This window comes from Xenopus laevis, chromosome 1L (genome assembly GCF_017654675.1).
Source record: "Xenopus laevis strain J_2021 chromosome 1L, Xenopus_laevis_v10.1, whole genome shotgun sequence".
Classification (NCBI taxonomy): domain Eukaryota; kingdom Metazoa; phylum Chordata; class Amphibia; order Anura; family Pipidae; genus Xenopus; species Xenopus laevis.
In genome coordinates this window covers 86,531,072-86,545,179 of record NC_054371.1, presented here as the reverse complement: position 1 = coordinate 86,545,179, position 14,108 = coordinate 86,531,072, and the positions used below count along the sequence as shown (strand labels likewise).

The 14,108-nt window shown below is 34.6% G+C and overlaps 1 protein-coding gene across 5 annotated transcripts in view; it reads left to right on the top strand.

Annotated features, from left to right (window-relative positions):
- slc4a4.L (solute carrier family 4 member 4 L homeolog) overlaps positions 1-12,357 on the top strand; it is a 142,482-nt gene extending 130,125 nt beyond the window's left edge. For all 5 annotated transcript variants that reach the window (XM_041591075.1, XM_041591074.1, XM_018252575.2 and 2 more), the window contains 6 exons: positions 1,785-1,853; positions 2,799-2,972; positions 4,760-4,921; positions 6,411-6,507; positions 8,180-8,256; positions 8,849-12,357. In XM_041591075.1, the coding sequence (XP_041447009.1) occupies positions 1,785-1,853; positions 2,799-2,972; positions 4,760-4,921; positions 6,411-6,507; positions 8,180-8,223 (546 nt within the window). In that variant the 3' untranslated portion in view covers positions 8,224-8,256; positions 8,849-12,357. The remainder of the gene's footprint in view (positions 1-1,784; positions 1,854-2,798; positions 2,973-4,759; positions 4,922-6,410; positions 6,508-8,179; positions 8,257-8,848) is intronic.
- The last annotated feature ends 1,751 nt before the right edge of the window (positions 12,358-14,108 follow it).

Below are 14,108 nucleotides of genomic sequence, written 5' to 3'. Positions count from 1 at the left end.
GATACTATCTGTTTGCTTTATATCCCACGTTGAAATGAATAAATTATATACTTATGTGTATAATTTTTGTATAGACAGTGGGACGGCTCAGATCCCTTTGGTTGATGTGGAAGGAGAGGGGAAGGATAAAATGACATATGCGTTTATTGAGCAGGATTTTTCTTGTTGCATGCCACTTTTGTATTGTCACGCAAAGCGAAACTATTTTTTAAGCAGTTTTGCGAAAATGTTTGCCACTGGCAAAACGCAGCGGTTTGTGGCAAATATGTAGATGGCAAAATTTTTTGCTCATCACTAATATCCGGTACTTTCCCATAGTGGTGTCCAAAACAATGAAAGTAGAGCCTATCATCCAGCTGGGGTTTAAAAGAATCATTGACAATATAATGTTTTCACACGTCATTTGTTAAGAAGCAAGGAGGCAACCACTGAAACATATAATGCTTTAATGCTGATGATTTCCTATGATGTGGCTGCCCTCAAGTGGCAAAACTGAGATGTGTGGGAATATAACCGTTTTTACACAAACACATATACATGTTAAATAAAAATGTTTTCAGAAGCTGTTTACTTACTTACTTACCTACCCGCTGTTTCTTTAGGCTGTAAAAGTAATCTCTTCTAGAAAAACAAAGTTGTAAATGGAATTAAATGACTTATTGGAACAATCTGATCTTGAGCACTAAAAAAAAAACATTGACTCAGAAGCAATATAATTACTGGCATCAAACTCTCACATTAGGAGCAGATTAGCTGTCAAGGTTACAAAAAAATTGGCAAGTGAGTTAATTTACTTATCGGGCAAAGTCATTTTTTCTTTAATCAGGTGTTTGTGATCTTTTTGATCGCAGGAAGCATTAATAAAAGACAAAATAATCTGAAACTTGCTGAACTGTGAAAAAAACTTAAAGTAGATTTCAATGTAAAAGGATTGGCTGTAGGGCTAATTGTTTTGAGAATACAAGCTCACCAAAAACCGATGTGTAGTTGTACAAATATTACAATATCACAAGACAAAATAATGTTTTTGTATGTGGTAATTAAAGTTTTACCTTTCTAGTCTTTTTTTGGGCAACTACTAGTCGTGTAAACTAGATGATATGTGGGGTAACAACACTGTTACGGAATTTAGGATCTTGTTTTAGCTTTTCACAGAGATATATGGTAAATGCAGGTTATCATATTTGGTAGATGAAGTATGGACTAGAAAACCTCCTCTTTAAAACTCTTGAAAGCATGAGCCATTGTGTATATATTGGGGGGGGGGTGAAGGTAAGCATATGTGCATGTAACCAATATGCTCTCTTGGCTGTAGCAGAACAATCAAACTAGATTAAGCAAACGTGTTTGTATGTGGTTCCACACTTCTTTATAAAGATCAGTTACCAAAACAAGGTAAGAACAAAGCAGCTCACTGCATGTAAGGTTGCTGCTCCTTTTAGTTCCATAGATAAATGGGTTATCTGGATCTTAAAATTTTTCTTGAATATAAGCTACAAGGAGTGGTTCCAAATGAGCTTGACAATCTTGGAACATAACTTCATGTCTACCCCTGGAGTGGACTAATGTTTGCTATGCCCTTGGGTGGCACCCTGTCCCCAACCCCAACTCTGCCCCTTTTTGCCAACACCCAACCCCTTATAGTAATCCACAACTGATCTACCTTATCTTGCATAGCCTGAGTTTAAATTAGTTTAATAAACATAAAAACTTAGCTATATGTATATCTGTATGCTTGCACTTAAGCAATATTAAAAAAGTGTTCTTCTGTTTACATTTTCTAGTTCATCCCTATGCCTGTGCTGTATGGAGTCTTCCTGTATATGGGAGTGGCATCTCTAAATGGAGTTCAGGTATGCAATTTGTTTCACTCCAAATCTGTTCTGTCCAGCTGTTCTAGTACATCTACTGCATATTTAGCTTCAGATTGCACCAGCATTATGCAAATATTATTTCTAATCACTTAAAATAATAGTTTTAACCCCTTACTTTCACATAGAATTAGATTGCCATTGGCACAATATCTGCATTTAGGCCACATTCTAGTTAATGCCAGAGACAACTTGCAATCTGTAATAAATAAAATCCTGTATCAGTTAAAGAGTTAAATGTCCATTATTCCCACATTATTTATCAACTCAAGAATGGTGCATTTTGTGATATGCAATGCCACTGTCAATGATAAAGTCCTAAATAGACAACATTTTAGATCAAAATGTACAAATGTGATGTTTAAATGTACAAATGTGCAGTTTATGGGAATTTCCTAAGGTGGCAGTAACAGAGACTCAGAGCAGCATGACCTCTTTTGGTACAAAGTTATTTCCAGGATTTAAGCTTGTGAGCTAGAATTAATTATGTAGCGCTAGTTAAATCTGTTAAGCATTCAGCCCCTCATTAGAGCATATTAGAAGCTGGGTTGGCACACAGCATTGTCATTGTGTTTAATATACTGCAATGCAGTTACTGCTTCATTACTGTACATTTGCATTAGTGCCATATATTGCCCTTCTATCTTGGTTAATCAGTGCCTTTTGTGGCATGTGGTGGTCAGTTTGGAACTCAAACCATAACAGTAATTATAGTTACACCAAAACTGTATACTGTAGCTTAATGGAAAATGCAGTGCCATGAACAGGGCTCAAACTGTATCTTAATAAACGGATTGCTTGTACTGAACTACAATAGCATGATTATGATTATAATATGAAATGAGCTCAAAATGCTCAAGTTTCCTTACAGTGCCCTTGGGGTATATTCTGCATATAGTCTATACTGGTTTCTTTTCATTACTCTAGTTCATGGACCGTCTCAAGCTGCTTTTGATGCCTGCAAAACATCAGCCAGATTTCATCTACCTACGCCATGTTCCTCTCCGCCGGGTACATCTCTTCACATTCATTCAGATCTTATGCCTGGCACTGCTCTGGATACTCAAATCAACTGTGGCTGCTATAATATTCCCAGTTATGGTGAGTCCAGAATTCAAGCTATAAAATTAATGTTCAAATACAGATCTTGTTTCAGTCACAGAGTTTCTTTTTTTTGGGGGTGGGAAAAGTCATCAACCAAAAATATTCTGTTATACTAGACTATATACAATAACTAGCAGCACTGCATAATCATAATAGTTCAGGATAGAGGAAAAAACCCACTACCGACTTTTAGTGGCAGCATAGTGAAAAGCCAGGAACTGCTCAGACAGCCACAGCAAAGTGACCCCTAAAGGTCCCTGACATTTCTAAACCAAATTAAAAATTAGCTATTTGCTTTCTTTATTCAACCTGCAGCATTTTTTCCCAAAGTAAATGAGCCACACTACCACTGTGAATGCATTTTTAAATGACCATGCTTTGCATTCTTCTTTAAGTCTTCAAATGTGTAATTGTTTTCCCGGAAATGTCCAGATTGAAACCAGGTGCCCTAATAGGAGCTTTGGTTGCACGCACACTCTCTTGTATCAGTTTAAAATAAAAACCTTTTTTAAAGCACAAGAAAACCTAATTGTGCATATTTTGTCTATATATTTACACCCCTTGTGCTATTACATGTATTTGAAAACAGTAAAACTTTACTGATCAGGGAGGGCAGTGGGTGCAAATACATACAAAATGTTGAACTGTTTGTCCTCAGTGCCGATACATGGACTACTCATGTCATTGCTAAATCCAGGATTATACACTGCATATGCTCCATGTCTGGGTGGGGTGGGGCAAAGTACATTTCTCTGGGTAGTGATCTCAGCTTATGTATGAGAATTGCTCTCAGCTATTCTCTAGTAATGATTCTAAGCAGAACAGTGGAAACAACTGGGTGATCATATCATTTGAAAGTTGCTCAGACTTTGCCTCTGAACACATCATACTCTGTTTAAATTGCTACACTGCATTAAGAGGTTTTAAAGAATAATAATATTGTAATGTGCATCATGGCTGTGGGGGAATGCATGAAAATTATACTGTATGCATTTAACACTCTCCCCTTACTCAACATCTGGCTCTGTATTATTAAAATCTCTACAGCCTCCTATTACAAATTGAAGAAAATATTGCTCACATGCCATTTATAGCCCTTCATTCACTTTTTATATTGTAGGGCTTATGCCCCCAAATTAAGTGAGCTTTTTTTTTATATACATTTTCGTCATTCAACGCAAATTAACAATGTACTTCTTTGTTGCACTAATGCCAGCCTTATCACTTTATATAAATGCTGATTCAGCAAAGCAGAGGCTGTCTTCTGATGCTAGATCCTGTGTTTGGACCTTACGGATGTTCAATATTGAATGTAACCTATATTTCAAATACTGTTCAGAGCACCAATGGATTGGTAGTAGCTAAGGTACATTTTTTTTGCGGCCCATGGTTTTGTAAGGTAATTGTACAGCTTTGAATGCTGCACAAGTTGGGGAAGAAATATTGACACTCAGAGTGTTTATTAGGCTGGGGCTACATTAGCAGTTAGGAGCTTCATAAGGGGGAGGGAGGATGGCAAGGGAGATGTATGGAAAAGTGCGTCTGTACAGGTGTGCCTAACATCAGGTCTCAGTAGAAATTAAAATGTTATTGTTCCATTATGCAAAATGTTAATTTTGATACATGGCATTTTTGATCCATGACATTTTTTGATTTACGCAGCAATCAAAATGTTCTCTTCTACTCCCTTGATATCTTTGCAACTGAAAACCTTGTGTCTTTATCTTTACTATTCTATTTTTTATTAGATAATTACATATATTCCCTATTTTTCTCTTGTGTAGATCCTTGCACTTGTGGCAGTGAGAAAGGCCATGGATTACCTGTTTTCCCAACATGACCTCAGTTTCCTTGATGATGTTATCCCTGAGAAGGACAAGAAGAAAAAGGAAGATGATAAAAAAAAGAAGAAAAAGAAAGGAAGCGTGGACAGTGACAATGAAGATGTAAGTCTTATCCTTTGTGTAATATCTTTAAAAAAAAAAAAAAGGAAGCTGCTACCAGATCAGATATCCTGTTGTTTTTTTGTGTAATTTATTTTTTAGCTTGTGACCTTAGTTGGTATTGACTACAGTTATTTATATGACAGTATTTGTTAACCTTTGTCCCCTGGGTTCAAAATTATGCGGGTAAAGCAGCTTCAAGGAGAAAGAAACCGAACCATTTTAATAAAGATTTTCAGTTGTAGCAGGATATTTCACTGTATTTGCAGAGATCATGGTAACCTACCTGTGATAAAGAGCATGAAGAAATAAGCATTATTTCCTAGGCTAAAGCTACACATTTAGGTAAAGGGCATATATCATATATAAACAAAAATAATATAAATTCCTTAATTCCATGGAGTTTTAGTGGTTTAGGAAAATTTGGGAAGTATTGTGGAGCAACAACATTTGGACCTTGTTTTAAATAATTTGCTGCTATATTGCTTACATGAAAATGATTTCATCAATTTGAAGAAAAGCAAGCAGCTAGCACTTACCAATTGTTTTCAACTTCCAAATATACAGGTGCACATAACACGGTATCCACTTTTACCAGCTCCAAGTACAAAAAATGTAGAAGACAGCACCATTAAGGAATATACTGTATATTTTAAAAGCCTTTATTAGGGTCTCATGGCTTTGATCTGAAAAGATGTAATGTTTCAGGCCAATACTCACCCTAGAAACATTAATGATTTAATCAAAACATATATTTCTAGGTTCATATAACATTTTTTTTATTGGACTAAAAATAAACTAGTACAGTTATTTCTGAATGGCCATGTTTTGGCTGTGCATCTTAATCAACCTAATGTGACTGACCTGTCTAAATAGCTGTAGAAATTGTGTTCGGTTGAAAACAGTCCATCAAGTTCAACCCCATCAAATGACCCCCAGCAGGGGGCCCCAGGTCCTGAGGGTCCCCTGCCGCTGCCAGGTTTTAAACAGAGCTGTCTCACATTGCCATTCTGGCCGGAATAAATCAAAGATGGCTGTGCGTTTTGAGGTAGGGATGGCCCCCTTGTTTGTCTGCATGGGGCCCCCCAAACTCTAGTTATGCCACTGACCCCCAGCACAGGTATTATAAAGCCAGATAAAATATTCCTGCTGATTTCTGATCCTGTGTCTATGTAAGGGTTTTATTGAAGCTTTTGAATTGAAATTTAAACTTTTGCTGTTGCTTTGTCCGCCAGAAAGAATAAAATGAATGTTCATTATGTGTGTTACATGGAATCTTGACAACTACAGCAAAGGTTTAATCGATACATGAGGACTTAATGCAGCATTTAAATATGGTTGAACCAGCCCTGAGATGTGTAACATTTTTAATGTAATTTTGTGCAGTGTTGATCCATTTTGCAGCAAAAGGAGACAGACCCTCTATTTATACTGTTGGGAAAGTTAACACAAATGCATAATCTCTAAGCACTTTTACACATTTTTTCCGCAGTCTGACACTCCTTATTCAGAAAAAGTACCAAGTATTAAAATTCCTATGGACATCATGGAAAAGGAACCATTCCTAAGTGATAGCAAACCTAGTGACAGTGAGTAGCTCTAACCTCTTGCATGCCAGCAACAAGCTACACCTCACTTCACCATTAACCATTATTCATCTTTTTTTCCTGTTTCACTGAACGTATTGATGTTCACCAAAAATGAAATTCTTTTATCACTTTTGTTCCTCTATCCTTGAGCATTTTTAGCCTAAATAATTGCAATTCTTTATTGCAACTGAAAGCTTCCCAGAGAGTCCCTCTAGTTTCCAGCATGGCCTGTCTGCATTGAACCCAACGTCACTTGCAATGCATTTTATAATAAAAACTAGGCTCAAGTTGTAAAGGTACTCTCAGATTAATATTAATTTTCGATACTGCATGCACCCAAATATCACCTTTTCTTTCGATCCAATCTAACGCTTTTACTGTTCTAACTTTTTTTTCTGTTCAGTAATATATTAGGGCCAGGTTTATCCATGGTGTTTTTTTGTTTCAAATCATTTTAAAATGAAATGTCACCACCACATGCCGGTATTAACTAAAGTCAAAAGAATTTGTGAAATTTGAAGATTTTCTATAGACACTTATGGATAATATGGCTCTGCCATTTGCTTTAACCAATTCTGCATAAAAGGCACAGGAAATTAGCCAAAATCATCATCACTGTCTCTTGTTCTTGGGTTCCTAATACATCACTGTAAAATACTGTTATTCATCTTGATCAAGTGCTTCATCAAATACTGATTTGGTTTAATTGTACAGGATTTATTTTGCATTTCTATTTTAGCATGTATTAGAGAGGTAATAACTATTTTTCATGTAAACACTGCAATCTGCATGTAAAAACAAAAATAAGTCTGAGGTTGGGGACTTTTTGCATGTTGGAGGTGCATGATGGTGTTGGAATAGTGTCTGTATAATGTGTGATGTCCCCTGTGGTTGTTTCGCTCCTCAAAAACAATATTGGTGGAAACCACTAGCTGTCAGTGATTTTACCTTTTTTTAATTTTCTACTCATTTTTTCTGTTTTACTAATTAATATCAAGTATTAAATTATCAATATTATGTATATAAAAATATATATCATGAAATTAATTAATCCTTTCTTCCATTCATTCATTCATTCATTCATATATCAATTCTATTTCTACTGTTCCTTTTTGTTTAAATGGCTGTAATAATGTAGCAGTTTAGCAACGTTATCAGTCAGGATTTATGCATTTTAGTAACATATGCCTATTGCATATATTGACTGCATATATAAAACTTTCAAGCTATATTGCATACTGAGCCAATGTGATGCATTGGTTATAGTAATGTCAGTTTCAATGGAAAAATGGAGTGATTTAAAAATACATTTTTATGTAAATATAATATCATACTTCAGTATTATTATTCATTTGAATATTTAGTCTATGCTGGACTTCTTTAGATTGTTCTAATGTTAAAGGATCACTTTTTGCTATAACTAACTTTTGCACTTTTTTATATAGAATTTTAGGCGGAAAAGCTAATGTTTCAGCCATCAGCATGATACCCTGCTGGAAGAAGCTCTTGCAATAAATTCAATGAATCAAATTCCCTTGAATTTAATTGAGATTATTATCCAACATGCCATTTAAGCATTTAGCCCAGAATTTTCATTATTTTCATCTAAATATATCTGAAAGACACAGCTTTTGATCTGCTATCCTTTTTCTATTCATTTTTATTTTTCTAGGCGAAAAACCTTTTACATTCCTTGAGCGACACACGTCATGCTGAAAGAATACCTTTCCTTCAGTCACATATGCCAAGGTATGAAAGCTTTTTATGAAAGATTTTATGAACCAGCAACTTATTAAAATATTTACTTGTTGCAACTCTTTGAAATTTAAAGAATGGTATTACTGCTTTCTTAACTTGTGGACACTTAAGAAAAGGGGCAAATTATTTTTGATATTGTAATAAGTTATTTATTTTGATATGAAGAATGTGTGTAAACTAACTATATATCTTGTATGAAATAAGCTGATCTTTAAATGTAAGGCCATTTTTCACATCAGTACTATTCGACTGTCCATTGGGAAGATCAAATTAACATCTATTCATTTGTTTTTTTGGAATTGGCTAAATTACCCACCCATTGACCTCTGCTTAGCTGAATGCTTAGTGCAAATATGAGATGTTTCCTTAGTAGACTTTCACTTTTATAGATTATTTCCACTAATATTTATCTTATTATATCTCCAAATAATGCTTAGGTTATGATTGCTAAGAATCTTAGGAGACTTGTTTACACTGGCTCAGCAAGGTCATAAGCTCTGCTAGGAAAAGCTGACTATTCCCAATAAAACATATTCCAATAATATTTTTCTTTATTACAATTGATATTATCTCTTTATTACAGCCCACCAAGTACTCCAATACGAATAGTGCCTCAAATTAGAATAGAGATCGAGCCAGATGATGACTCTTATTTCTGGAGGAGCCGGGGAACAGAAACAACTTTATAAAGCTGTGAACCATAGCCTGCAATTTTTTTTTTTTTTTTGGTTTTTCACAGTTTTTTGGTCACTAGCCAAATATGAATTCATCTTTGCACTTTTCACAAATAATGTGGAAAGCTTCTGCCTATAGCATTTTGTAAATATTCTGCGCTTCCTTCGTTTTGTTAAACAATGATCTTAACCAATCTCACCACTTTCATCTCTTCTGTAAATGCTTTTTATCTTTTTTTCATTTTACTGAAACTAAAGCACACCATTTTATGTTTATGCTTAAAGTTAGGAGCGGAGTAACTATGCAGATCTTTGTAAGAGTCCCACATGCCATCCTGTATAAATGCATGTTCGGACTCTGTCTATAAAATAAATATAGATACACAGCTTCATGCATTGCCATATAATAAATGTCCAATGTCTTTGTATCTTCTTTGAAATACTTTTTGGTACTTTGTATAAAATGAAGCAAAATATTTAATACCTTCTAGATTTTGTCTTTAAATTATGGGGCCTAACACTGAACATATATTATAATAATTTGTCTTTTTTTTTTTTTTAAAGAAACTTTTTTAATGACTGTAAAGAAAATGAATTTTTTTTCCTGCAGCAGGAAATTTATAGTTTGAAGTAGTTCTACCTCTTATATGTAGGAGCTGGGCTTTTATTTTTCTGTATGAATGTTTTGTGTACAATGTGATTATAACATATCTTGATCTCCATATTAAGCAAGTGATTAAATGCTTGAAAAGTTTTGTATTTGAACTAATCAGTCGACTCGATTAATTTTAATAGACCTTGAGGGAGGCAGCACTAATGTATAATCCATTATTTTGTGGGTTCCAAAAGTATTTTTCACTGTATGTAGGCAATAAATGGTAATACTGACTGGTAATAGGGATCAACAAAGAAATCATTGTTAATCGTATTGAATGGGTAATTTTATTTGCAGTATTGACACAGTTTCACTAATAAAAGTTTGTGTTTTATTGATATGCATTAATTATGTATATATGTGTGAGAAACAGAATTTAGAGATCATCCAAGAATAATGGAATTCTGATTCTAATGCCTAATTCAAAACCCTTCTGCTGCGGCTAATAATATACCGTGAATATTTCCTTCCTGAAGTTATTTTATTGTCCTGCAAAATGTAGGAGAAGAGGAGTTTTATAGTCAACAGCACCACATAGCATTTAGTAATGGCATCCAAGGATGCTTAATCTATTTGATTGAGAAATCCTTCCACCAAGGGTTTAGGATCAAGAGCAGATCTTGTCTTTTGGGGCCCATTGTTTGCATAATTAGCTTAGATATCTAAAACCAAATTGCAGTACCTCACTTACTGACTAATCAAGGTGCCCACCAGGGTAGGCGACAAGGGCAAGGATGTTAAGGATCAATTTTACGTAACCAGACATCTTATGGTATAAAATATGCCTATATATTTCATTCAGTTCTTCTGTGAAGCCCATTCTCTAATATGATTATCCAACTTAGGGATTCAGTTTTTATATCACTGAGTTTTTATATCACTGTCAACTAGTTAGGGTTTCCTTGAGGTTTTGTAAATATACACTTGAGATGCAAACTGGATTTAAGTCACCTGGTCCCAAGAGAGCACTGAAGGATTATTATAAAAAGCCTGACAAATATAGAAATAGGACACATTTTGTCCGGTTTACCCGTCAATGGAAATATTATTAACCTATAGAATCTACAATTAGTGCTACTTCATTTGCTCAGACAACAATAATATCTAGGGTTTCCCTTTTTTAATTGAACACACACCTATTATATGCATGTACAAGGGTTGTAAGAAACTACCTTGACATCAATATTTTTTATAAGTCTTCCAGTTTGAAATCATGTTTCATTTACTTGAACTGTATTAACTGCTGACATGTGTGTGTAATGTATTATTACATGAAATGCAAGGAGTGCTGCAATGTTTGGGTGTAGGTATGGGACAAAGCTTGTGACTAACATCCTTTGATATGTGACACCTTACTGAAAAGGATCATTTTCTTAGCACTAATACAAGGATGAGCATTTTGCTGTTTGCCAGGTACATAAAAGTTCCAACTCTAGCATCTCTGAGTTGCTCAAAAATTAATTCTGGAAACATCAGCTCCACAATATCTGGAGAGTTGAAGGTTTCTATGGCTGCACAGTTATTTCATCTCCGAGCATGATAAGCTTGAAAATTAAATAAAAGTATGTAATATCTTATTATAAGGCCTCCTTAAACCCTGTTATACAAACATGTGAACCATGCTAAGATACCAAATATATGAAAACTAGAGGTAGAACATAAATCATTCCCAGATGCTAAAAAACACATACAGGTATGGGACGTGTTATCTAGAATGCTCTGGGCCTGGGGTTTTCAGGATAAGGGGTGTTTACGTGAATGATATAAAAATCATTTAAACTTTACTAAAAATCATTTAAACATTAATTAAACCCAGCAAGATTGTTTTGCTCCAATAAGGGTTAATTATACATCAGTTGGGATGAAGTTAAAGGTGCTTTTTTAATATCACAGACACAAATAAATCAATTTTAAACATTTTAATTATTTGATTTATATGGAGTCTATGGGAGATGGCCTTGTAATTTGTAGCTTTCTGGATAATGCATATGTCTTCTGTTAGAGACAGTCTGCAATTCTGTCTCTAAATGTTACAAATGTTCTTTCACTGACATAATTACATTTTTTGCTAACTAGGACCTCTTCTCACAGGCACATTTCAATACCAGAAAAATCAGTTGCTACTTAGAAATCTAGGCCTGGATTTTGCAGCAACAGAAAATATGTTTTCTACCACGTTGTGTATCTTCCAAAAAATCAGACATCTTATTTCCTTAGGGCTAGGGCATTTTCCGTGAGCCATTTTAAGAGCTATAAACACCTTTGTCCCATACCTATACTGATTATTTAGTGTTAACACAACTGCTGTAATTTATAGTCAATGACATGGCTACTGTAAGAACTATTTTTTTTTTTTCTGGGGCAAGGTTGGGGAGAGATCAGCACTTTCTGGTAAAAAACAAACACATATCCTCCGGTGTTAGAGAGGTCCATAAATAATTGCCACTTAATCTGTTTTGGGCAACTCTGTCACATAAGGGGTTAAGCAACATATTTGTCCTTTATTGGACATAAAGTTTTATTTTGTATTTAATTTTATTAAATAAAGAATGATCAAATACATAGAAGGAAGCAGCAGAAACAGACTGTAGTGATTTTTTTTCCTATAACAACGAGAACTAATTATGTCTATTTAGTATATTGCTATTTTATGAAACTTTCTAATGTGACTTTTATGGAATCAAAAGAATGAAGAAATTGATATTTTAGCATTTATATTTTTTGAAATTAAATGTACATTGAAAATAAAGTAACTTTATGAAATTTTGCGTGTGCTGGAATTATTTTAAAATACTCACTAAAAGTATGTGTACTGTCTTTCTACTCTAAAAGGTTTTTCCCAAGTATTCATTTGCTTAGTATTGTGGTCTTCTGATCCTTCCTGGAAACATGGCTTGCCCAGTAGCTCAAATGGATTAAAACAAGTTGTGTTTACTCTGTTTTCCACTTTACGATGGCATGGGTCAACTCGTGGAGGGGGAGCCATAATATTAGTTTGATGTTTCACACATAGTTTGCCTATAGAAATTGACCTGCTTAAAATGAACTGAAAATCTTCTGCCTGGGTGTACCCAGTATAATTATCCTTAATAATATGTCCTTAATTCAAGTACAGTACATGCCCTAAAAATAAGCAATAAAAGCCTTTTATTTATAATAAGGGTGTATCAGGATATATTAATAGTTGGTCTGAGCTGTCAACATGGCTTACTGGCGCCACCCTTTTCCCAGCCTATGCTTGACTCCTAATTTGAAGTCACACTTGCCTTACCTTGCAGAATAATTGCTGAAATTGAGCAATTGGCCGCTAGGGACTACCCAGAGACTCCCCAGATAAACAGTAATCCACCAATGTGCATATTGTAAATATAAGACCCATGTTGAATGGATATTTTTCTTTTAAACACAGGATAAAGAATTATCATAATTCCTGATGAAAAACATTATTTCAAACTCCACTAAAGAAAATCCCACCAGCGTTATGATTCTCTCAGCCACGGGACATAACAAACTGATTTCTTTAATAATTTGTGTTATTTGATTATCCAAGAGTACTACCAAGATTTATTCCCAATACAATATAAACACACACACACAAAAAAATCTTGCTATAATTTTTTTTACTATTGCCTGCTCTCTCCAATCACTGCCTTTTCACTACTAAGCATGTTTACAAGATAACCAATCACAAAGCCATCTGTATTATTCCTATGAATCTACAGGCCCTTTGCACATGTCACTGCTTTAATCTGTTATGTGGCACTTCAAGCAGCTTTTGCTTTACACCTTGCAAGGAGTTCAGTGAACTTTGTGCTTTCTCCTGGCCATATTACCCCAAATCCAGCTGCAGAATACTTACATACAGGAGAGTAATGCTAATTTCCATAGAATTTAACGGGAAGAGCACCTTGTTTTGTTTTAGCAAATTATTTTGGCTATGTTCTGTAGATGTAATCTCCCAATATACTGTATAAAAATAGTTACCTAAAATACCGCAAATCAACAAAAGTTACTTATTTCTGGATATTGCAGGAACAAGGCGAGAAATATTTTTACAAAAATAACAAAATTGCAGTGCATTGACCTTTACAGCATTCAAGCCATTCGGAGTATCTTACGATATTCTTGATTACCTTTCCTCTTGGCCTTTTATTGCAACGCTTGGGAACAATGCCAATTCCGTTCTTTCACATGTCATATAATATTGATCTTCATTTTTTTGTTAACTCAGTTCTTGTTAATATTAACCCATGGGATTAGAAAATGAGTTTGCACTGGTAAATTGTGTTGTAGGAGTTGCCCAGTTCTCATTATTATCTTATAAGAGCATTGGAAGCAAATGCAAATTACACAATGTGTGCTACATTAAGATTCTTTAGAGTTCTAAAGAAATGCCTCTGATTAAACTGTAATCAACTTGACCAAAGTTTAAGGTTCTCTGGTTCCCTCTGAAGGCCATTTAACGATAAAGAATTCTTAATGAAATGTGCATAATTACGTTTTCTGGACTTTAA